Below are 24,107 nucleotides of genomic sequence, written 5' to 3' on the forward strand. Positions count from 1 at the left end.
TAATAATAATAATAATAATAATAATAATAATGATAATAATAATCCCAAATTAAATTATCCACGATCGCTTAAAATAACATTTAAAGTAAATCTAATTTGTATCTTAACTCTTCGAACTAAACCCATGAGTATGGTATGTTCATATGTGCACAAGCACCTTTCAGCACTACACTTATTTCGCTGACAACTCACTCACTGCACTGGAACTGCGACACATTTCACTTATATTATCCTGATTTTACTAACACTTCAAAAACATTTTGCCGTTCAAATACTTTACACTACCAGATAAAACTTAACTGACACAAACACACTTCACTTACACAATAACAAAACATCAATTACACCCTTTAAGTAGCTGTATAATACACTACCGTCTATTAGTAAAGTCCTTAAGCCTATTTTGAAATATATTTTTGGTTATTGGTAAAGCCTTTAGTAATTTTGTAGGTAAAGCATTCCAGTCCCTGATAGTACGATTAAGAAAAGAAAACTTTCCAGTGTCCATCCTCTGTCTCCTTTCCCTCAATTTATATGAGTGGTCGTTCCTTGAAGAATAATTTGGCACTGCAACCTATTTTTTATTTATTTCTCTCCAGGCAAGCTCACCTCTGTGTGTTTTGAACATTGTGCATAATCAAATTCACGTTCTCCTGTCCATGAGTGTATCCCATTTTAATGGTGAATTATTATGACAATGCTTGAGAGCCCGTTTTTTAATCTTTTCCAATGTCTTAATATGTTCTAATCTGTAAGAATCCCAACATGCAGCACCATATTCCATTACTGGACGAACTAGTGACTTATATGCAATCTCTTTGGATTTATCAGAGCCTTTTCTTAGTATCCTCGTCACAAAGTGTAACACTCTCCATACTTTTCCTGCTGTGTCAGTAATGTGTCCCCCCCCCCCCCCCCCCAGTTGAGATCACTGCTGAATGTTATTCCTAGGTATTTACATTTGTTAACTTCTGGAATGGTTTCATCCCCTAACGTATACGATGCGATTATTTTATTTCTTTTTCTTGTAAAGCTGACGGCTTTGCTCTTTAGAGAATTTATTTTAATTATTTGTTGGTCATTGCTCAATCGTTTTTTCTATTGAGGTAATTCTGAAGAAGAGTAGTATCTTCATAATTTTTTATTTTCCTGTATATGGTACAATCATTCGCGAATAAGCAAACCCTGGACAAGATGTTAACTGGCAGATCATTTACAAAAGTCAGGAATAGAAGGGTCCTCAAGACACTCCCCTGTGGGACTCCGAAAGTAATTTCTATTGGGTTCAGTAATTCCTCCCCCACCCGTGCGACAGAGTGCGACAAGTTAAAGATTCCTTTATCCACTGGAGTACTCTGAAGTTAATCCCCATTGATTGTAGTTTAACCAACAAAATGTCATGTGTAGACTACATCGAATGCGCGTGAAAAGTCAATAATCACTGCATCTACTTGGTGAGCAACGAGCTGCTGTGAGAGATCCTTCACAACCATAACACCAATGAAGTGGTACAAAATGTTGCAAAGGATCTGGAGACATATTGAAATCTGCAGTGACAGCAATGGAGGCCACACAGACTCGTTACATCAGTAGGTGTGTAGGTAGGTGTACAATAACTTATGGCCCAGCATGTAAGTAATCCATTGCGCGATAGCCCATGTTAAGTACCGTAGTTTCCCCTAACTATGGCCCACGTTTGTTAAATTTTTCTTGGTATATTCCAGATTAAGTGAAATTTTGGCTTCGGACTCTTGTAAGTGTATATTAAATAAATATTGACATATGTGTTGGAAATTGTTTAATTACAAGTGTTGAAAAAATAATAAGCATTGGTACATAGTTGTATTCTGAGTTGCCCAACTATGGTCCACTTATATATTCATGCTTGAAAGCAATAATGGACTATAGCTGGATCTGTAATTATTCGTAAATCAATAGAGTTTCTAATTTAAGGGTAGAAACATAATCGAGCACAGAAATATTAAAAGTAAACGAAAAGTACATGGATTCTTTTTATTAGTACACATTGCATAAATACACAATAAACAAGTGAAATCTGAAAGTCATTTTCCTGCAATAATGAACAACTACACTCACCGGCAAAAATACCGGGCCACCTGAAGTTTCTCTTTTTTTTTTCTTTTATGAGGTGAGAATCAGAAAACCCATTATGAAATGAAGAAAACATTGCTTCCCAGAAAAAAAAAAGAAAAAAAAACTTTTTTATTATCACTTGCGCTATTATTTTCAATGCCAAACAATGGATATAATTAAAAGGTGTAATAACTTACAAATTGTTTCAATTTTCTTCCAAATGTTCAACTGATTTTGTGGCCACCCAGATGTTACTAATAGCGGATATTGCCTCCTGTCAGTAATTGCCGCTTCTTACTATACATGAAACAACAGCTCCATTGTTCTTCACTTCCAAAACTTTTCCTGGCCACAATTCCTCCTCATAAGTAACTACCGTATAACTATGTGCCTTTAGGTATTATTTTAACAGATTTCGTCTTCTTTTCCACATCTGACTCACTGTCTGTAAATATGGACAGTACACCGGAAACATCATAATCTGTATCCAATTCAATTTCATCGCTCTCATAGTCACTTACAGGGATGGTTGTGATCTTTCTATCTTGAAGTTTTCGTTTTACCGGACCATTATTCCTGCTAGTACCATTGATGCTAGAACAGCCTGTTTCTTTATTTACTAGACTATAATGTTAAATAGTGTTTTAGAATATACTGAGATACCGTATTTGCAGAAGTAAATAATAAAATTGTTCACATTTCATTAAAAAATATATTTCAAAATTAAATACAACTATGGTCCACGAAAAATCGTGGTACATAGTTGAGGACTGGCTTGTAGCCTTGAGGTTAAACATTTTTCACGCAGAGTCCTTAACCTCTGCCAGTCTAATTATTACGTGAAAGTAAACACTATATAGCCAGATTTAATTGTACAAAGAATCATATATCTATAACTTACCAGTTCTACAGAGGAGAGCTTAATAAAACAGACATTCACAAACTGAATGATTTCGTGTCTTCACTCATTCAATAGAACGATGCAGACTGACCTTGTTAAGCATCCATATCATTGCCATGTGTAATGGTAGATAGAAGCAACTACGGGGAACATAATTCCATCATAGTGGCGCCTTAAATGGCAAACACCGAACTCTTGGAGGACTAAGTAGTAAATAATGCGTTTTGGACCATAGTTGGGTGCCTGGACCACAGTTATGGGAAATTACGGTATAAATTTTTGTTCCTACAGAATTATCTGTGATGGTTACCATTTGTTATTAATGGATAAAAATTCTGGCTCCGAGGATCGAACCCGGGACCCCCAGTTCTACGCACTGGGTGCTCTAACCACTGATCTAGTATGTTGATGTTCAACCCACCACATCGGATCAAACTGTGGTGGTTACCATTTGTTAATAATGGAATTCTGGTGTGGTGGGTTAAACTTCGGTATAGCTCAGTGGTTAGAGCACCCAGTGCGTAGAACTGGGGGTCCCGGGTTCGATCCTCGGCGCCAGAGCGAATTTTTCTCCATTAATAACAAGGAGCCCATGAAGGGCCAAGGTCAACGAGCCAACTGCTGGCTTCATATTCACATGCCTTGGCAGAGGTGAACGTTCATCCAACCAGTATAGGAGTAACATGTGGTCAGCACCAGGATCCTCCCTTCCATTATAGCTGATTTTTGAAACTATATTTCACTATCTATCGTAGCTTTCCAAATTCATCATAAGACTGGTGGATACATAGGCTACACTGGCCGAAATTTCATGAGAAAATTCTTTCTCCAGGAGTATTCGAACCAGTTCAGTGCTCATTCCATAACATAAGCCAAAGTATGATGTCTTAGACCAGGACATTGCAGCCCAGCCTATATGTAAATGAAGTTATCCACACACAAAAAAAACACACACACACACAAAAAGAAACGCACACACACATTCTATGGCGGCAACATACAATCTGAACCAACTTATTATACAAAATAGTATAGACATTATATTAGTGCAAGAACCTTATCTGAACAAAACCAAGTCGGAAAACGTATTATGTGTCTTAAAAGATATGTGTGTTAAAAGCTATGTAATCAGGATCCAAAAGGAGATCATGGATGGAGTCATCTAGGTGAACAAGTTTGTCCAATGTTTCTTGTAGTCTTCTGCAGTAGTGTTGGTAGTCATCCAGCGATGTATTTTCGTCAAAGCCATTTATTGTCGTGACAAATCTTGTTGCGTTTGTTCTCTCTCGAGTGCGTCTTCGCTTCAAGTTATGTAACAATGTGATCTGGTTTAGAATCTCATCTCTCTTACTGAATGAGCGTATTGAGAGTTCTGTGGCTGGCCAATAGATGGCGTGAGAAGGGGTTTGGTTTAGTTCCGTAGTTGGCCGATAGACGGTGTGCGTGTATCACAGCCGTTAGCGTCAGCGGCGTTTTGCTTCTCAACAATGGCCGAAGTAATATAATAAAATAATAATTCCACAGACTCTTAGGTTAAAGTGATATACAGTCTTGAGCTAATGAACAATATAAATTGGCGTAGAGTAACACTGTCACTAATTAATGCAATACAGTACAATGTGTAATACTAAATTCTCCAACTTATCTTGTAGAAAACTTGCTCGGTCTTGTGCATTGCTCGATGGCTGTCCGTTCTCCATTGTTCGATGTCTGATGTAGTAAATTGTCCTCTCTTGGCTGCAGTGGTGTAGAACAATCTTCATGTGCACTTTATCCTTTACATTATTTACTGTGTGTCACTTCCATTTTTGCTGTTCTTCTTTCCCGAGGTTTCGGCACCAAAAATAGTGTAGTGGTTGGAAGTAAAGTGAGCTGCGGTCATGGGTGACGCTACCATTTTATTACCCATAGTTCAGTACAAAAGCTAAAAGATATTAAGCATCGCAAAGATCAAGTACAAAGTCAATTAATATATTAATACATAAAGTCAAAGATATTAATACATAAAGTCAAAGATAATAATACAGTGTTCAATCTTCCACAATGTTGATGCATTGGAGATTGTTCGTCTTAACTGGCCAGCTCGGAGTCCCGACCTAAACCCTGTAGAACATCTCTGGGATAGGTTGGGTAGATGTATCCGAGATCGTAATCCTGTTCCAGAGACCTTAGGTGATCTGCGGGCGGCACTCCGAGAGGAATGGGACAATATCGACCAGAGAGACATAACTTTAATTGAGACCATGCCTGAGAGAATGGCGGCTGTAATTAGGGCCAGAGGGGGACACACCATATACTGTTTGTTGTTTCAGTTATTGTTAGTGTGAATTTAAGTTTTGTGCATCAACATCATTTTCAGTGAAGTTGAGTGGACAAATATTCAGCTGAAAGTTAAGTGAAAAATTTTACAAAATTTCTACAAAAGTGTAGATTTATGAACATATGACGGTCATTGACTCAAAATTGGTGTGAAAAGTGTGAATTTACATGTCACAAGTTCATAAAAGTGTAATCTTTAAATTGAATACAATTACAGTTATATTATTTCTGGGATTACTTCATAATTTACATTTAAACTTGACTTTTAGTATTTATTTCAAATGATCTTTTTTTTTTTTTTTTTTTGCCAGTCAGTGTATATTCTCATTAATTGCGTTGGGTTTAAGATTTACAGAGAATAGTGGTAATAGGGCGAACAAGAATCATCTGTGTTTGGTCATAACCTAATGTCTTCAGCTCTTCCATTACTGCAGCTGTGTTGCAAGTAGGGTGCAATCCTCTTATGACAACTCTGAAGTTATGTTCTTGTTTCATTTGATAGGTATAGTATTGTGCATTAATTTTTACAAAGAAATCAGTCGCTTTTCTATAACTCTCAGTTGATTCAAAGCAAAATTTAACTTTGCGAGGAATTTTTTGTTTTTAGAAGTTTTATCACATCTGCGGTAGTGGGAATAAATTTAAGACCTGAAAATTTAGTGTTAAATTCATCTGTTAAGTAACCAATTGCAGAGTTTTCTGCATAATCTTGAATGTGTAAATTGTCAATAATTTTTATATAAAAATTGTTAAAATAATTTGCAATTTATTTTGGATCCCCTACTTTACAATCATTGATTTTAATACAATAAATATTTTAATTCTTTGGATATTGACTAGTTTCGTTTTTAATAATGTCCCAAGTATTTTAATTTTATTATCTGAATTTTGTATTTTTTTATTCGGATGCATTCATTTTGACTTTTTAATTTTTGATAAAATTTTATACGGTAGTAGTTCTTATAGTAGTTAAGAACATGAGGATCATTACTATCCCTACTCATTAAATATAGATTCCTTTTGTAATACATGATATTTTAATTCCTTGAATTATCCACATGTTTTTAGTTTTGAATTTTTTCACCATCTTGACTAGAAAACATTCATTGCAAGAATTCGTAAATGTAATGAAAAAAAGCTTTAAATTTAGCTACTATTCATGTCAATGTTACCATTTTTCCGGAGATTCATTTTGTAGACATGTATTTAAATGATCGATAGATTCAACATTTATAATCCTTTTTTTATATTAATACTTTGGAATTTTTCACTCACATTGAAAAAACTTAGAATTTATGCATCATGATCAGACAGGCCATTGATTAAAGGTTCTGTTGAATAGGAATTCAATCTACTTTTATCTATAAATATGTTGACTGTACTACTTCTAGCTTTTATTCTGGTTGGGAAACTTACTGCATGATTAAGATTAAAGTTTCAAGAAGTGAGTGTAGTTTAATTTTTAAGCTTTCTGATAGATAAATAATCTATGTTTATGTCACCACAGATTACTAATACAGTACAGTATGTGGTTTGTAAAGTCTTTTCAGTAATTATTATAAGTTGGTTATAATTTTTTTTTTTAAATCTCTCATTGGCGCCCTATAAACCCATAAGATAATGAAATTTGATATCTCACCACCAATTTGTATCCCATACTTACTTGCTTTTAAGGAACCCGGAGGTTCATTGCCGCCCTCACATAAGCCTGCCATTGCTCCCTATCCTGAGCAAGATTAATCCATTCTCTACCATCATATCCCACCTCCTTCAAATCCATTTTAATATTATCTTCCCATCTGCGTCTCGGCCTCCCCAAAGGTCTTTTACTCTCTGGCCTCCCAACTAACACTCTATATTAATTTCTGGATTCGCCCATACATGCTACATGCCCTGCCCATCTCAAACGTCTGGATTTAATGTTCCTAATTATGTCAGATGAAGAATACAATGCGTGCAGTTCTGTGTTGTGTAACTTTCTCCATTCTCCTGTAACTTCATCCCTCTTAGCCCCAAATATTTTCCTAAGCATCTTATTCTCAAACACCCTTAACCTCTGTTCCTCTCTCAAAGTGAGAGTCCAAGTTTCACAACCATAAAGAACAACCGGTAATATAACTGTTTTAAAAATTCTAACTTTCCAATTTTTTGACAGCAGACTGGATGACAAAGGCTTCTCAACCGAATAATAACAGGCATTTCCCGTATTTATTCTGTGTAGATTTCAATATTTTGTTCACCACAGAAATCAGATGCCTGTGTATCAATTTTACTAAATAATAGATCCTCTCTAATGAAAATACAAGCAACCCCACTTTGGAAGACATGTCTACAGAAATGACAGCCTAATAAATATCCAGTTAAAGACTAGAAAATCAATCATTTTTTAATAGAAACAATATAGGACAAAGTTCATTTGCTCGCAAGATACTATTACATTTTGCGCAATAGTAAGTTCAAAATAAAAAACTTATACACAGAGTACAAAATAAAAACCGAAAATAGATTGAATAAAATTGCAACAGTTAAAAGAAAGATATTAATTTTAAAAATGTTTGTGCATAATAATGAAATGATAACGTATAAATGAAATATCTTTGCATTATAATGTATGAAATTATAGTAGCGAATTTAAAATACATATGTGAACTGAAAAGTAGGCTAAGTCCACTATATTCAGACAATACTGTATTTTCTTGAAAATTTTGGAAATTTTAGTGAGTAACATAGTAAGTGTTTTTATCAGGACATCAGACAAATGCAAACTGTATACTGTGTAAGTAATTTATGAAAAATTATGTGATAGGAAAATTTGGAAGTACATTTCTAATTAGAACTAAAAATTGGTAAGAATTACCTTTCAATCGAAATAACCAGAAAAAAAAGTTTCAAAATGCAGGACAGTATTATCTGCATAAAAACTTAAACTGCAGTCACGTCAATATATCCATATCCATCCCCATTCCCTCTCTCTCTCCCTCCCTCCCTCCTTTTCTCCCCCTCATCATTTTTCTTCACACTTTGTCATATTGTCATAGAATTATAATTATCTTCATATATAGATGCTGTTTTACGATAAGAATATATGTATTTACTATGTTAAATTACAGCTGCTGCGTGTGCTCAACATGCCTCCAGTTGGCGAGGCTTTACAAGCTGGTTTCAAAGTATTTGCAGATGAGAAGGACGTAGGTTCAATTGCATTTACTCCAATATATTTGATGGCTGGCTGCTCCCTACCTCTCTGGCTTTATACATCAGTCTCTTCAGAAGAAAATTATGCAGGGCAACATTTATTGCCTCTAATGAGTGGATTGCTAACTATCGGAATTGGCGACACTGCAGCCAGTATCTTTGGTACTTTGATTGGAAAGACAAAATGGAAAGGTATGTGCACTTCTGCCTATGTTGTTTAGGAGCAAGTGGATGATAATTCAGACAGTACAGCAGCGTAGACTATGTTCGTTGTTAGTCACCGGGTCATACTGAGCTATATTAAATAAAAGAGAATCGAAATGTTGCTAATAAAATGCATTACTATATTTTTTAAAAATTCACTGCACTAGTCAAGTGAAAGATTTACGCAGTATAACAGGGAATTTGTAATTGATATTTTCGAAGATATCATAACACGTTATCACAGCAAAATTAAGGTTAAATATGATAAGGTCCAGGAAGTGTAGTTGAAGTTCACTAATTTGAGAAGCGAAAATATTATATCAAAGGAATAATGGACGTAACATTCACTTGTTTCATTTTTGCGCGAAGCACTTGTCACTAATATATCCCCTCACCAAATTCTGTCTAACCTTGCCACTAATATAGTCCCTCATCAAACCCTATCTAACCTTACACTAACAGTGCGTCTAATTGATAGTAATGTATCTCCTCATCAAACCCTACCTAACTTTGTCACAAACAGCAACACAATGATGGAGGGGGAGAGAGAAAAATAAAACAAATTTCTGCTGGCGACGACACCACAGGTAAATGTCTTGCCTGCATGTTGGCGACATGTGTACTTTGTTGCAACTGACTCTCATCATAATGACACAGTTGAAAGTTGCTGTACTTATTTCTCGATTTTAGTGCTTGTTTATTTATGATAGTTTTACCTGAATTTTCTGAAACATCTGTAAGATAACTGAATGAATATTATTTGGTGTATGTGAAAGAATTTGGTAGTAAGCAATTGTGAACTATTTAAAAGAAACCAGCAAACTATGCAGTCAAGACACGAATAAATTCTGATGGTTGTTGCTCAGAACGATCCGTACACAGTTGCCATGGCAACTCTGTTAACCAATCAGCTTCTGACACTGCTTATATCCCTCACCTGAACTCTTTCATTATCAGATCGAGTAAGCAGGCACACGTGACATTTATTTGGTTTTGATTTTTGTGCTTGGTTGTAATAATTTAATTCGTAGGTAAAGATCCAAGTGTTACGACTATTTTACATAATCATTATTTGTTGTTTTGTTTCAAATGAGTATTGTGCCACAGATTGCATTTATTGTTAACTGTTTTTTTTTTAATATGCTATATTATGTTATTTAAGTTTTATTAGTAATTAGTGTTATAAGCTAGTGTGAAACGAAAAGAAGATGACAGAAAGTTCATCCCTTCTATCTCCAAAGAAAAAAAAAATGAAAACAGAATGATGTGCGCGAAATTTTCAAGTAGAGAGAGAAAATTAGGGATGAGAGAAAAAAAAAACAAATAGATGTGGACAATTTGTGGCCCAGTTTTAGATTCTTATTCACTGCAATGGGATGTAGTGTTAACGGCTACTAAATCAGCTGTTAAAGGTGAATTGGATTTGGTCGAGTTGCACAATGGAAGCATTGAAATAATCAATACTGGACATTAAACAATATAATATATAATTAACTGAATATGTAAAAGAATAAAAAATATGTACTATGAGATGACTAACATAGATTAACAAAGGCATAAATGATAAAAGATGTATGACAATAATGAAGTAAATGAATAATCAGACTAAGACTTAATAGCCGCCGATCAATACAGTCTGTTCTATTAGCTTCTGGCACAAAGCCATTCATTCATTCATTGCTTTCTGCCCAAAGGCAGGTCTTTCACTGCAAATCCAGCATTCTCCAGTCTTTCCTGTTTTCTGCCTTCCTCTTTGTCTTTTCATATGATCCATATATCTTAATGTCGTCTTTCTGATATCTTCTTCTGCCCCGAACTCTTCTCCCATTCACCATTCCTTCCAGTGCATCCTTCAGAAGGCAGTTTCTTCTCAACCAGTGACCCAGCCAATTAATTTTATTCTTTCTGATCAGTTTCAGCAACATTCTTTCTTCATCCACTCTTTCCAACACAGCTTCGTTTTTATTCTGTCTTTTCATTTCACACGCTACATCTTTCTTCATATCCACATTTCAAATGCTTCTAGTCGCTTCTCATCACTTCGTCGTAATATCCATGTTTCTGCCCCATACAATGCTACACTTCACACAAAGCACTTCACTAGTTTCTTCCTTTGTTCTTTCTCTAGAGGTCCGCAGAAGATGCTCCTTTTTCTATTAAAAGCTTCCTTTGCCATTGCTAATCTCCTTTTGACTTCTTGGCAGCAGCTCATGTTACTGTATATAGTACACCCCAAGTAATTAAAGCTGTCCACTTGTTCTACTGTCTCATTTAGAATTCGCAAGTTTACCTTCTTTACTTGTCTTCCTAGGACCATGGTCTTCGTCTTGTTGGCATTTATCTTCATTCCTACTGTTCACAGCACAAAGCCATATACAATATTAATTTGGCCAGTAACTATCTATAAGCACACACCTGTACAATATTTAACAATTACAAGTATAGCGTAGGCTGATGAGAGGAGGAAAGTATGACAAATAATTTAGAAAACAGTCAATACTTTACCAATTTGACGAACCTCTGTTAATACTCAATACACGTCACTATGTCCTGAAACCTTGTAGAACAGTCCATCATAAGGAACATGACTTCTGCATTCTCGGAACTTCCATACAATTTCATGACTAATCTCCCTTACACAATTCCTAATACTATTTCTTTATACACCGACTATTTTCAACTAATATTTCACCAATATAATCTTCAATGACAATACAATATATTTCTCCATGGCGCAATATCCTTTCCAAGCAGAATGCCAGTTCCCGAATCTAACTGTTCATGTCTTTACATAACGACAAGTTTGCGAGTCTATCACAACACTAATTCCAGAACATAACTTAACTTCATATCTAGGCCGAAAAAGGTTTTCAAGTATAGCCATAACTATCACAGAACGTAAGTTAACTACTTCTCTAGGCCGAGGTAGGTCTCCGAGTACTTCATGAAAACTATCGCTGAACGCAAATTAGCAACATGACTAGGCCAAGACAGGTTTCCGAGTGTTGAATGATAACTATGACAGAATGTATTTTAATTACATTACTAGGCTAAGGCAGGATTGCGAGTGTTGATACTATTCGATTAAGCTATCCAGGAAAACTCTCATTTTTCCCCTCTCTTGTCTATCCATGATTCATTGCTGCCAAATAGTAGAAAAGACAGAAAATGCCAATGCTATAGGTAGCGCTAGAGTCTAAAGAGCTGTCCGAGTGATCGAGCTGACGTGGATGGCTTATTCTCCCACACTCTGCTGAATTTCAGGAGGTGTCTTCACTATACCAGCTGCAAATTCCAGACTCAGCGGACGTCAGGGCACACACAGATTTCTGCTATCCCACTCTGTGCTGTCCCAGCATGCAGGTTGTGCAGACTCCGCAAACATGCATCCCATTGTCTAATTCCCACAGGCACTCAAATCTCAGCGACGTAACATAGCCCTGAGCTCCACAACCTCAGAGTCTGTGACTGCTCCCCCGGCAGCCACTCCTGGAGAACTCCATGTCTCCATCAATCGACACATCACCAGGATCGCCCGTCCTCGACTGGATTCCATTACCGTTAGTCCATATTTCTTCAGAGGATCACGCATCCTCAGCTAGATCGGAAACCAATTCTGCTACAACCAAAATAACTAGCTCTGATCATCACCGATGAGGTCCCCAAGGACCACATGTCTGCATACCATGCAATGACAATGTGAAAAGTGATATGTGTCAGATCCTCCTATTCCGCACTGCCACTGGATCATAAGGCACGATCTCCCAGAAATCATTCAGGATTTCATACGTTGAGAAGAATGACGACTCAGGTTGCACAGAGTTAGAGACCAGGCATCCCCAGCATCCACTCGGTGCACCAGCCATGCCCTGACAAGTGCCTGCTCGTCGAATCGTTGTAGCATAGAAATCCAAGCGACACACCATCAGCATAGATGATGCGCATTCTATCACAAGGCATATTAGGGTAGGGATTACCAAGGTACTTATCTGACAGGAACAAAGGACAGGAATAGCACTTACATAATCTGTAAAAGTATATCAACATTATTGTACAGATTGTGATAAACTGAATAAAATCACCCATATAAAACACAAATAACGAGGATATAAATCCTCGGACTCGGAAATTCTGCCTATATCCTACTTGAGATCTGCTATCAAAGATGATCGATCTCTCCTCTCTTTGTATTAATTTGAGATGTGTGACATGAGCCTTTCGAATTCAGTGTCCAGAGAATGGACAAGATAACTCAACAGTACCTGGTGAGAGAAATCTTGATATGGTTAGAGGTTGGGACCACCTGAACATCAATTTCACCAAAAATTGTTCGGAACAGAACTCTGCGGAAAACTTCTAACTCTAACCCGATCTTCTACATGTTCTCTCGAGATTTGCAATTTGACTAGGGAACAAGAATATGGCTGAGACCGAACAGGAGTATCATCCAACAATTCTGTATCACAATATGATCTTCCACGTATAGAACCTAGGAGTTTTGCAAGTAAATTGGGAAATCCTCAACTAAATGGGCATATTGACTTACATCTCCCTTTTGCACAGACTGTGAACAATATGTTTCTGCCTCAAGTTCTTCTGAACAAAGCAAGTTGACAGGGAGGTTCCTACACATAGGGAATCGTCAAATTTCCAATCCTTTCCTGGCATAAATCAAAATCGATACGACTTGTTCCAAGATAGATCTTCATGCCTGACTTCGAAATGTAATCATTCCCCAAAATTATTGGCACCTGCAATTGCTCTGTCACTCTAAACGTATGGGTCCACGAATACTCATTGATTTTGAATATTATAGTGGTACTATGCTTCCATTAGCTAACTGACATGTTTCATCAATCCTGCTCTTTCCCTGTACCTTTTTCATTTGGATTAAAAACGGGATGTAGTCCGCCCTAATGATAGATGCTGCCATCCCTGTATCCAAAGCCACCGAGATTACTGCTTCCCCAAATCCCACCAATACCCAGGGTAAAAAATGGGATTTACTCTGACATGATCCTAGATTGGCATAGAAAAGTGGGCGATCCTTCACCTTTTCACGTTGATGCTCCCCTGACCTTTGGGAATTCAAATTGCTCCGACTTTTACAGTTAGCTCTAATATGTCCGACTTTCCCACACTCATAGCAAGTGACCTGCCTATTCGGAATAAACCTTCCTGACTGGTTCCATGGACCCGGCTCAATCCTCTGTGATGCTTGCTCTCTTCATAGTGAGTTATCCGAAAAATTTCGGCAGCTCTGTCTTTTAGCTACCAAGGAATTGTTCATCCTATGTCCCAACTCATACAACTCTTCAATAGAAGTTGTCTTAGATGAAAAGACGAAGTGCGATCTAATACAAGGACTCATGTTCTGTAATATCATCTCAATCAATTCTATCTCACTAGTGCTATAGGTCAAAATGAAATTTGCCTTATACAGATAATTGACAAACTCGGAAAAACTTTCATTGGATAGCTGAAATCGTCGCGACAAATAATCTCTAATCAAATCTTCCTACACTCGGCTAGAAAAAAATTCTAGAACAATATATTTCAATAATGCAGGCCATCCCCATTGGAACTGACTAGCCCGACCAAAGCCCTCCAATAACAACCCATTTGTCCGTGGCATATGGATTGTGATAACCTCCATCAAAACTATCATCAGCAACATCGCATCTTTGCTGTCTACAATACGTATATTCTAAATATATCTTCATATGACACTGATTCACATTGGATGACGAAACTCGCTTCTCTATATCAGGTACTTCTACCTAACCTTGATGACGCTGCATCAATTCCAACTAAACCTTCAATTTGCTTTTCGAAATGTAAATTCACATGGTGCGGCCCATCACTACTAACCTGAGTCGATGGCTGCTTCTTCAGATCTGAGACCATAGAAGTTTATGAACTTAAATCTTGCATAGCATACTTATCTCTTAAGTTCTTCCTCGACTGTCTCTCGAATGCTGCTGATACTATCTGGATCCAAAGTCTTCAAATACTGTGAAAATTGAAATTGTAACTCTCACTTCCTGCCTTCCACAGGTAAACCGATGCATTCCAATTCTGAAGTCAGGGTAGACTTCGCGAGGTTCCAACACTAACCAATTGGTACACTCATTGTAACAAAGAAATAACAGTGTCAAATTCATTATAAATAAATCAATATTCAGGCACTCTAAATCACTAAAACTGACCAAATCCAGTTCACATAGAAATATTGCAAAATGCAAACACAGTTGATAGAGTAGCACGTAATGAAACAACCAAGATACTCCCAATATATTACAATCAATAATTCCACAGGATTAAATCCAGTGATACAATACGCAAATAACTTCCCCATTCAATTCCACATACAAAGTTCAACTCAGCACACGCAAAACTTAGACGTGGGAATCTACTCAAATAGCACTGCAACCACAGAATGTCACTGATCATACCAAATCACTCGCAAAGCAATAAATCACGAAATATCTCTATCACAATCATATAACCCATATATCAATACTCACAATAACCGTCAAACACCGTGTACCAATAGGAAAAGTAACACAATATACCCACTTTGACTATCATCCCTATGAGGCCATATAACATTGGGAAAAACCACGCATCTACACCTGAGGAAAACCACGACATATAGACAGAACATGAGCGTATATACCTGAGGAAAACCACGAAATAGACAAACCACGCTCTGCTACCATTTGCGACAGGATGTTGTGTTTACGGCTAGTAAATCAAATGTTAAAGGTGAATTGGATTTGGTCGAGTTGCGCAGTGGAAGCGTCCAATACTGGACATTAAACAATATAATATACATTTAACTGAATATGTACAATGAGATGACTAACATGGATTAACAAAGGGATAAATGAAGAAAGATATATAACAATAATGAAGTAAATGAATAATCAGACTAAGACTTAATGGCCGCCAATCGATACAATCTGTTCTATTAGCTTACTTACGGCACAGAGCCATATACAATATTAATTCGGCCAGTAACAATCTATAAGCACACATCTGTACAATATTTAACAATCACAAGTATAGTGTAGACTGATGAGAGGAGGAGGAAAGTATGGCAAATAATTTAGAAAACAGCCAGTCACTACTTTACCAATTTTACGAATCTCTGTTAATACTCAATACACGTCACTATGACCTGAAACCTTGTAGAACAGTCCATCATAGGGAACATTTGACTTCCGCGTTATCGGAACTTCCATACAATTTCACGATTAATCTCCCTTACACAGTTCCCAATACTATTTCCTTATAAACTGCATGCTTGGTTTGCAGTGAATGACCTGCCTATGGGCAGAACACTTATGTATGTATAATAATAATAATAATAATAATAATAATAATAATAATAATTCTTTATTTATACTGGCAGAGTTAAGGCCATAGGGCCTTCTCTTACACTCTACCAGGTCACAAAGTATACAAGCAGTTAAAATTTAACAAAAAGTTAAAGAACAGAATACTAACATATTACAAAAAAAAAAAAAAAATAATAATAATAATAATAGCATAATAAAATCGACACTAAACAACATGAAAATAATACCATAATAGGAAAGAAAAAAGAAAGTAAAATACATTGGAATATAGTGAAAGCAATTCATTTAATACAAATGGTTAATATGGAAAAACGTAAGGAAGAATATATCAAAATGGAATGTAATAAAATAGTAATAAAAAAGAAAAGAAATGCAGAAATTAAATAAAATTCACGATAAAAGGCTATGATAATAAATTCATCGACTGATAAAGAGAACAAAAAGGGGAAAGGAAGGAAAAAGAAATATATAGCCTATATTTTTACAAAACTATGGCAGAGAAAAGGGCTTATAACTGAAAGGAATCTAATTCAAAAAGTGCAATTTTAATTTATTTTTGAAACTAGACAATGTCCGACAGTCTCTGACATGTTGTGGTAGAGAGTTCCAGAGATGAGCTGCAGAGACCATGAAAGATGAAGATTAGAAAGATGTTCTGTGTTTAGGAATGGAGAGTGTGATATGGTGTTGTGAGCGAGTATCTATTTTGTGATATGAGAACAAATGTTGAAAACGAGAAGCTAGGTACCTAGGGTTAGAGGTTTGAAGAATATTGAAGAGTAAAGTGAGAGAGTGAATAGTTCTTCGCTCTTTGAGACAGACCTAGGACAGCATATTTAGTGAAGGTGTGATACGGTCAGATCTACGGACATTGCAAATAAATCGAACGCATGCATTATGAACATGCTGTAGTTTGTCTGTCAGTCTCATGTTAAGGTCAGTGTAGAGAGTGTCACAGTAATCAAAATGAGGCATCAAGAATGACTGCACTAAATTCTTCTTGAGAAGCAACGGAGGGAAATTTCGAATTCTTTTTAGTGTGTGAATTTTCATAAAAATTATTTTACACATGTGTGTAATTTGTGTATTCCAACTTAAGTTTTTGTCCAGATAAATTCCTAGATTTTTTACTCTATCACTGTAAGGGATAATAGTTTCACTCATTTTAACAGGAGATAAGTCATCTGTGTTTAATTTACTTAAAAATCGTTGATGTCCCATTATAATTGCCTGTGATTTCTCTGAGTTCAATTTCAGTCCAAACTTTATCATCCATGACATAATTGATTTTAGGTCATTGTTTACTTCATTTATTGCGTAATTTAGTGCCTATATAGGTGCAGAGGTATATATTTGTAAGTCGTCAGCAAATAGGATATGTCTACAGTGTTTAATAGATTGTGATATGTCATTTATGTAGATAGTAAAAATTAGAGGTCCAAGAACTGAACCCTGTGGTACACCTGCACCCACAGTACGCCAGGAAGAAAAACGATCACAGACCCGCACACATTATTTGCGTACTGGAAGGTAGGAGGTAAACCACGACACTGAACTTTCTGCTAAACTAAGGGTTCGGAGCTTGCATAGTAACAGATCTATGTTAACTGAGTCAAAGGCTTTGCTGAAGTCAAGAAGTGTCAAAATGGTCAATTTTTGTTTATCGGAGGCTTCCCGTATGTCTTCCGTAACTTTAAGTAATGCTATATTTGTGCTATATTCAGTTCTGAAGCCTGTCTGATACTCGTCAAGTAAATTGTGTTCGTTCAAGAAGTCCGTCAATTGTTTGTGAACAATGCATTCTAATGGTTTTGACAGGGTGGGCAGGATGCTTATAGGCTGATAATCGTTTAGGTTTGAAGAATTATTATTTTTAGGAAGGGGACATACATAAGCTTTCTTCCATAAGGTCGGATATGTCGAGGTCATAAGCGAGGCATTAAAGATGTGTGTCACAATTGGCAGTATTACGTCTATGATTTTACGCAGTACAACAATGCTGATGCAGTCGACTCCTTCAGCTTTTGTACTTATCCATTTTATAACTTTCTTTACGTCTAAGTCTGTTACGTATGTGAAGTAAAATTTCTCGCTTGTTTGACAGGTCGCTGGCAGTAGTTTGTGCATTGTCTGTTCTCTCTCATTGGGGTCAATTGGTTGTGAATATATCGTGGTAAAATGGTTATTAAGAGCGTCCAGTGAAATAGAAAAGTCGTTTACTTGGTCATTCTGACTCCCTATGCCCATTGTTTTCAAGTCTCACCATAGTGCTGATGGGTTTGAAGATGGTCCAATAATGTCATGCATGTGTCGAAGTTTCGAATTTCTTATTTCTTGGATTTCTTGGGTAACTTTGTTGCGTAATTGTTTGTACTCAGATTGTCTTCAGATCTGGTCCTTCTGTATTTACGGTAAGCTGCGTCACGTTCAGTCATCATAGTGCGTATTGGGGAAGTTAACCATGGAGCTGCTGGTCTTTTCACTCGTTTCGGTTTCAGTGGTGCGTGTTTGTCGTAAAGTTGTATAATATAATCATTAAAAATCGAAACCTTGTCATCTAGAGTGGGAGTAGTCCAAATTGTGTGCCAGGGAATCATGGTTGCGTCTGATATTAAAGCTGTCTGGTCAATGTGTCTCAGGTCTCTATATGTCACTGTTTTGCGAATGATTGGGGGGCATTTGAGGCAATAGGCAAGGTAGATAATATCATGCACCGAGATTCCCGGTGCAGGTATTTGTCTGTGCGTCAGTACTTTGTCCCAGTTTCTTGTAGCTATTATGTCCAGTAAAGTTTCAGAATGCAAAGTGTGGTGAGTAGGATTGAGGGGAAGGACTGTCAAGTTGCATGCTTGGAACATTGTCAACAGTTGTGTCGTGCAGTTCGATTGGGTGACAAGCAGATTTGTATTTAGGTCGCCTATTATAATTGTGTGTTCATAATTAAGTAGATGGTTCATTATGGGCTCTTCAATATCCATTATTCTATTGATATTTGGGGGTTGATATATTACGCAAAGAAGACATTTTTGAAAATATGCAGTTATTTCAATAAAAAGAATTTCAGGGGCTGCAGAATACTCACTAGGAGTAGAATATATGAATGGGTTATTTATGAAAGGGCCTAAGTCATTATTTTGTGAAAATGAGTTTGTAATGTAATAACTGCTCTTTGGGTGTAGATACATCGATTTAGATATGAAGAGGACTAGGTTTCACACTCTAATGCTTTGTAGAATTTATGATACAATTTTTATTTCAGCCTTAATTTCAAAATTTCAGTCTATAAGCAGTTTTTCTTAAGTTGCTAACAATTTAGTATTCAAGACTTACGCCCTTTCATAAATAACCCATTCATATAATTTTGGGTTGTAGATCTGACCTAATGTATGCTCCGACACCTCCACCACCTTTATTTGTGTGATCATTACGCAATAACGTGTAGCCGTCAATGTTGACTAGAGCCGAACAAAGGCAAGGTTTTAACCAAGTCTCGGTTAACAATAAGGCATGAAGATTAAGTGAGAAAATATATCATAGAACTCGTCGAAGTGGGCTAATAGACTTTGAGTGTTAATGTGGGCCAGCTGTAGTTCACGAGGATGAAGAGAGAGAGCAGATTTTAGAAGACTGGTTTTACCTGAAAGTTATTGACTGCAGGGCATGCACTATTGTTTGGGGGTGAACAGGGGTCGTTGTATTCCACAGTGTCAGAAACTGGCGGACCATTTCTGTTTTTAATAGTAATTGCTGCCAACTTAAAACCTTATCTAAGCCAAGAAACAAATTCTCTACTAAACTAAAATGAAATAACTAAAACTTCTAAAGGCTAAACTGTGATAAGCTAAAATATATCTTAATAGAATTTTCTGATAAGAAAAATAGAGAAAAAAAATTAAATCTAATTCAATAACAAGAGAAACAATCAATGAAACGTTTATGTAAGATACCAAGAAACACGCACTGACTCACTGCAGTTCATTTTTGCGGGTGACTCACCTCTTCGTGTCGCCTGTCTTCACAATTATTGCGCCATCCTGTGTCCGTACTTTGTGATGCAGTCCTTCAACAGTTGATGTCGCACATGCGTCAAATCTTCTCTCAACACAATTCCAGAATTTTTGAGCAGTTGTTTGTTTGTATACATTTCCTGTCGTTTCCTGTAGCTGCAGAATTTCACTATTATTGGTCGGGGTCGTTCGTCATTTTTCTTCCCTACTCTATGGCTATGGTCGATATCATTCACATTTAACACTACACCAATTTTCGTAGCCACATCTGCCGCTATTTTGTCCATGTCTTCAGATGCTTCTTCTTCCACTCCAAAGATACAGAGACACTGTTGTCATTGGTATTGCTCCAGGTCGTCGATCTTTAACTCCAGTTCTTCAATCTTCTTGTCCATCTCCTCCAAAGACGACTTCAGACTCTGGATAACTGCGGAGTTGTCTTCAATAGTTTTCTTAAGTTGCAGCACAATTCCTCCTTGAATTATGTTGGCAATACTTTCCAACACAGTCGTGTCCTGCAATGCCTCAATTATGGCGCGTTTCATATCTTCAGCTTTTTTAGACATTCTAATATTTAGGATGTAACGATTTATATATTTAACACTATATAATTACTAGTTAAATGTTTATGCTTTGGTTTACGCACAGGTACAGTAAAAACACCTTCGAATAACGCAGAAGAATCAAGAGCGTTTTTTGTGTGGTTACCTACTATCCGCCATCTTGTACGAGTTGTACGATGTATGTATGTGTGTAAAAAAATTAAATTATTGTTTATTTAACGACGCTCGCAACTGCAGAGGTTATTATCAGCGTGTCCGGTGTGCCAGAATTTTGTCCCGCAGGAGTTCTTTTACATGCCAGTATATCTATAGACATGAGCCTGTCGCATTTAAACACACTTAAATTCCATCGACCTGGGCTGAGATCGAACTCGCAACCTCGAGCACAGAAGGCGAGCGCCATACTGACAATGGTACTCAGGGCGACTGTATATACGGTATGTATGTATGTATGTATATTCTGGACATCATGAGTCAACAAAAATCATTAGTTAGAAGAGGAATTGAACGATGATCAGCACTCTATACCAGCTCCAATTTCTGACTCAGATGAGATACTGAATACAGCGAACATGGTACGGCTTGGGAACAATCAGATGAAAGTGATACTGACATGTCGAATGAGAGAGAATGTTGAAACTGAAAGGCCAAGAACAGTAAATCCCATTTATAGTGGCACTAGTTATATTAAGCCTATGTTTTGTTTATTAGATGATAATGATGTTTTATAAATAAAAATTTTGAGTGCAGAGTTATAATACTTGTACCTATATTTGTATATTCAATAAAATAAAGAATATTAATATCACACAATTAAAAGAAAAAAAGTAATACATTATGAATTTTATGATTTATAAAAAAATTATCAGATGTTAGATTTCATCTAACAACGTGAGAGATAGTGTTACACAACAAAGCACGAGTAATGGCGGGTTAACAACATCACTTGGCCGAGACAGGTTTCCGAGTGTTGATATGATCCGATTAAGCTATCCAGCAAACCTCTCATTTTCCTCTTCTCTTGTCTACCCATGATTCATTGCTGCCAATTAGGAGAAAAGATAGAAAATGCCAACACTATAGGTAGCGCTAGAGCCTAAAGAATTGCCTGAGTGATCGAGCTGACATGCATGGCTCATCACCTTTAGACAAACTTCTTCTCAGAGCTCCCTATCCAATTTGAAATTGCACATTTTTTGTAAACACACTATTTACTCATGCACTATTATAAACGAACACAAACAAGCATATAGTATGTTTTAGAATTTAAAAAACTGCCTGCACTAAACTACATGTTTTCATGTTTATATTTTACTAATTTTTGCGTTCTTGTGGTTCGATGTTTGTTTCCTTCCCTGTTTCCTGAGTAGGAATTCTTTGTGCGCCATAGCTCTAGCAACACTTTATTTTATACATCTTGATTACACAACTTTTAACACTATGTCACTTTGGAAAACATATTATGTGTCTTTCACATAACATGACATTTAACACGTGAAAGACACATAATACGTTTTCCAAACTTTATATTAATTACAATTTGGTATGAAATTAAATTTGAGCTTCATTGAGTCATAGTCAAAAACTGCTTTCTTTGTTATTGAGATGTTCACTAATTTTCAGCAATAAAATAGAACATTATTTACACATTACTTGCACTTCAAAATATGAAGTTCCTTTTATATTGGTTGCTAAAAGCAAAATTTTCGATAACTTATCCGAAATAATGGCATTCTGTATGTATAAGGTGGATATATTTGGCAGTCGCTCTCAGGTTACTGTGGAATGAGACCACTTTCTGATAGGAACTACATTAAAAATCCCAGCTAGATCACTAGGAAGAATAAAACTAATGTAAAAATAAAATAAAAAAATATGTTTTAAGATCCATCTATTACAACAGGAGAGTATAAGGAAACTATACTCATATGACTAAAGAATCACCTTCATCATAGAGCAATTACCTTAAATGTAAATCAGGATGGGAAGATCTGAAAAAGATTATAACCAAAGCAACAATGAAGTGCTGGGAGAAAGAAATAAATACCTACATAAGAAGGAAAAGTTATCTGTTTGGAGTGCTGAAATAAAATCAATTATTGAAGAAAAAAATAGCTTATTTAAAATTCTTAGAGACACAATCTGGCTCAGAATTATATATAAACAAAATTGTGCTGTAATAAAAAAAGAAGTGAGAAGATCAAACAGAGAAAGCTGGGATAATTATGTAAATCAAATTGAACATGATGTATATGGAGCTCAAAATAGAGTATACAGAATTCTATATTTGAATTCTAAGGAGAAAGATACAGTAAATCTAAATAATATACCAGAGAAACAGTGGTTAAAATAACTATAAAGAACTGTAGCCAACAGATTCGATAGAAAATGGAGAAAATATAGAGGAATAATATATTAACAGTTAACAGAAATTAACGAACTAGAAGAAATATTGGTCTCTTTAAGAACAAAAAATCACCAGGAAGTGACAGATTGAATATAGAACTTTTCAAATATGCCCCTCTAGAAATCAAATTAAGATTTCTTGCGATACTTAACATTTGTTGGAATACATATAGAATACCAAAAGAATGGAGAAAATCATTAATACACCCAATTTTTAAGAAAGCAAATAGACATGATTGTAATAGTTCTAGAGGAATAAGCCTCCTGAATGTAACATATAAGATATTTGCAAAAATCATAACACGAAGACTAAACAAATTAAGTGATGTGCTGTTAGCTGAAACACAAAATGGATTTAGAAAAGGACGCTCATGCACAGACTGTATATACAGAGTGTTTCACCTAACTCTGTGACATCAAGTATTTTCGAAATGAAACAAGATGTGAAAAATGTACTTGCACAGACATGTACCCATATTAGGGGCTCACACAATGTGAGGGTATCCACAATCCAAAAACTTAAAACAATATCACTTTCATTTCAAAGTTACCTTTTTTTTTTTTAATGGAACATGTATGTTTTTTCTATCGAACTGAAAACTAGAGGTACAATTACTGATAACGAAAGTAGTTTTACTTTCTTAAACAAAATACTAGTGGCCTATAGCTCAAAGAAACTTCACGTTTCTAAATTACATCCAGTATGGAAAACGCACTCACAAATAATAATCAGTAACGTCTTCTCTGATGAAACTCTGTCACTTTGGCAGATATTCAAAATTACCACCATTTGCATCAATACACTTGTGGAGATGGTGAACAAGAGAGCTTTGCAGAAATAGTAGTATTTCTGCAGATACTGCTGCACATGCCACAGTAATATGTTGTTGCATATTCTCCAGTGGCATTGGGACTTCCTGATACACTCTACCTTTCACTGCGCCCCAGAGAAAAAAGTCTAATGGCATCGAGTCGGGGGACCAAGCTGACCATTTCACAGGACCACCCTGTCCTTTCAACTGATTTGGAAACTTTGCATCCACTACTTCTCTGC

The 24,107-nt window shown here is 36.2% G+C and overlaps 1 protein-coding gene across 4 annotated transcripts in view; it reads left to right on the top strand.

Moving 5' to 3' along the window:
• Nucleotides 1-24,107, top strand: part of Dolk (Dolichol kinase) — a 122,177-nt gene that overhangs the window by 80,743 nt on the left and 17,327 nt on the right. For all 4 annotated transcript variants that reach the window (XM_069833467.1, XM_069833468.1, XM_069833469.1 and 1 more), the window contains one exon: nucleotides 8,425-8,701. In XM_069833467.1, the coding sequence (XP_069689568.1) occupies nucleotides 8,425-8,701 (277 nt within the window). The remainder of the gene's footprint in view (nucleotides 1-8,424; nucleotides 8,702-24,107) is intronic.

Source organism: Periplaneta americana, chromosome 8 (genome assembly GCF_040183065.1).
Source record: "Periplaneta americana isolate PAMFEO1 chromosome 8, P.americana_PAMFEO1_priV1, whole genome shotgun sequence".
Lineage (NCBI taxonomy): Eukaryota > Metazoa > Arthropoda > Insecta > Blattodea > Blattidae > Periplaneta > Periplaneta americana.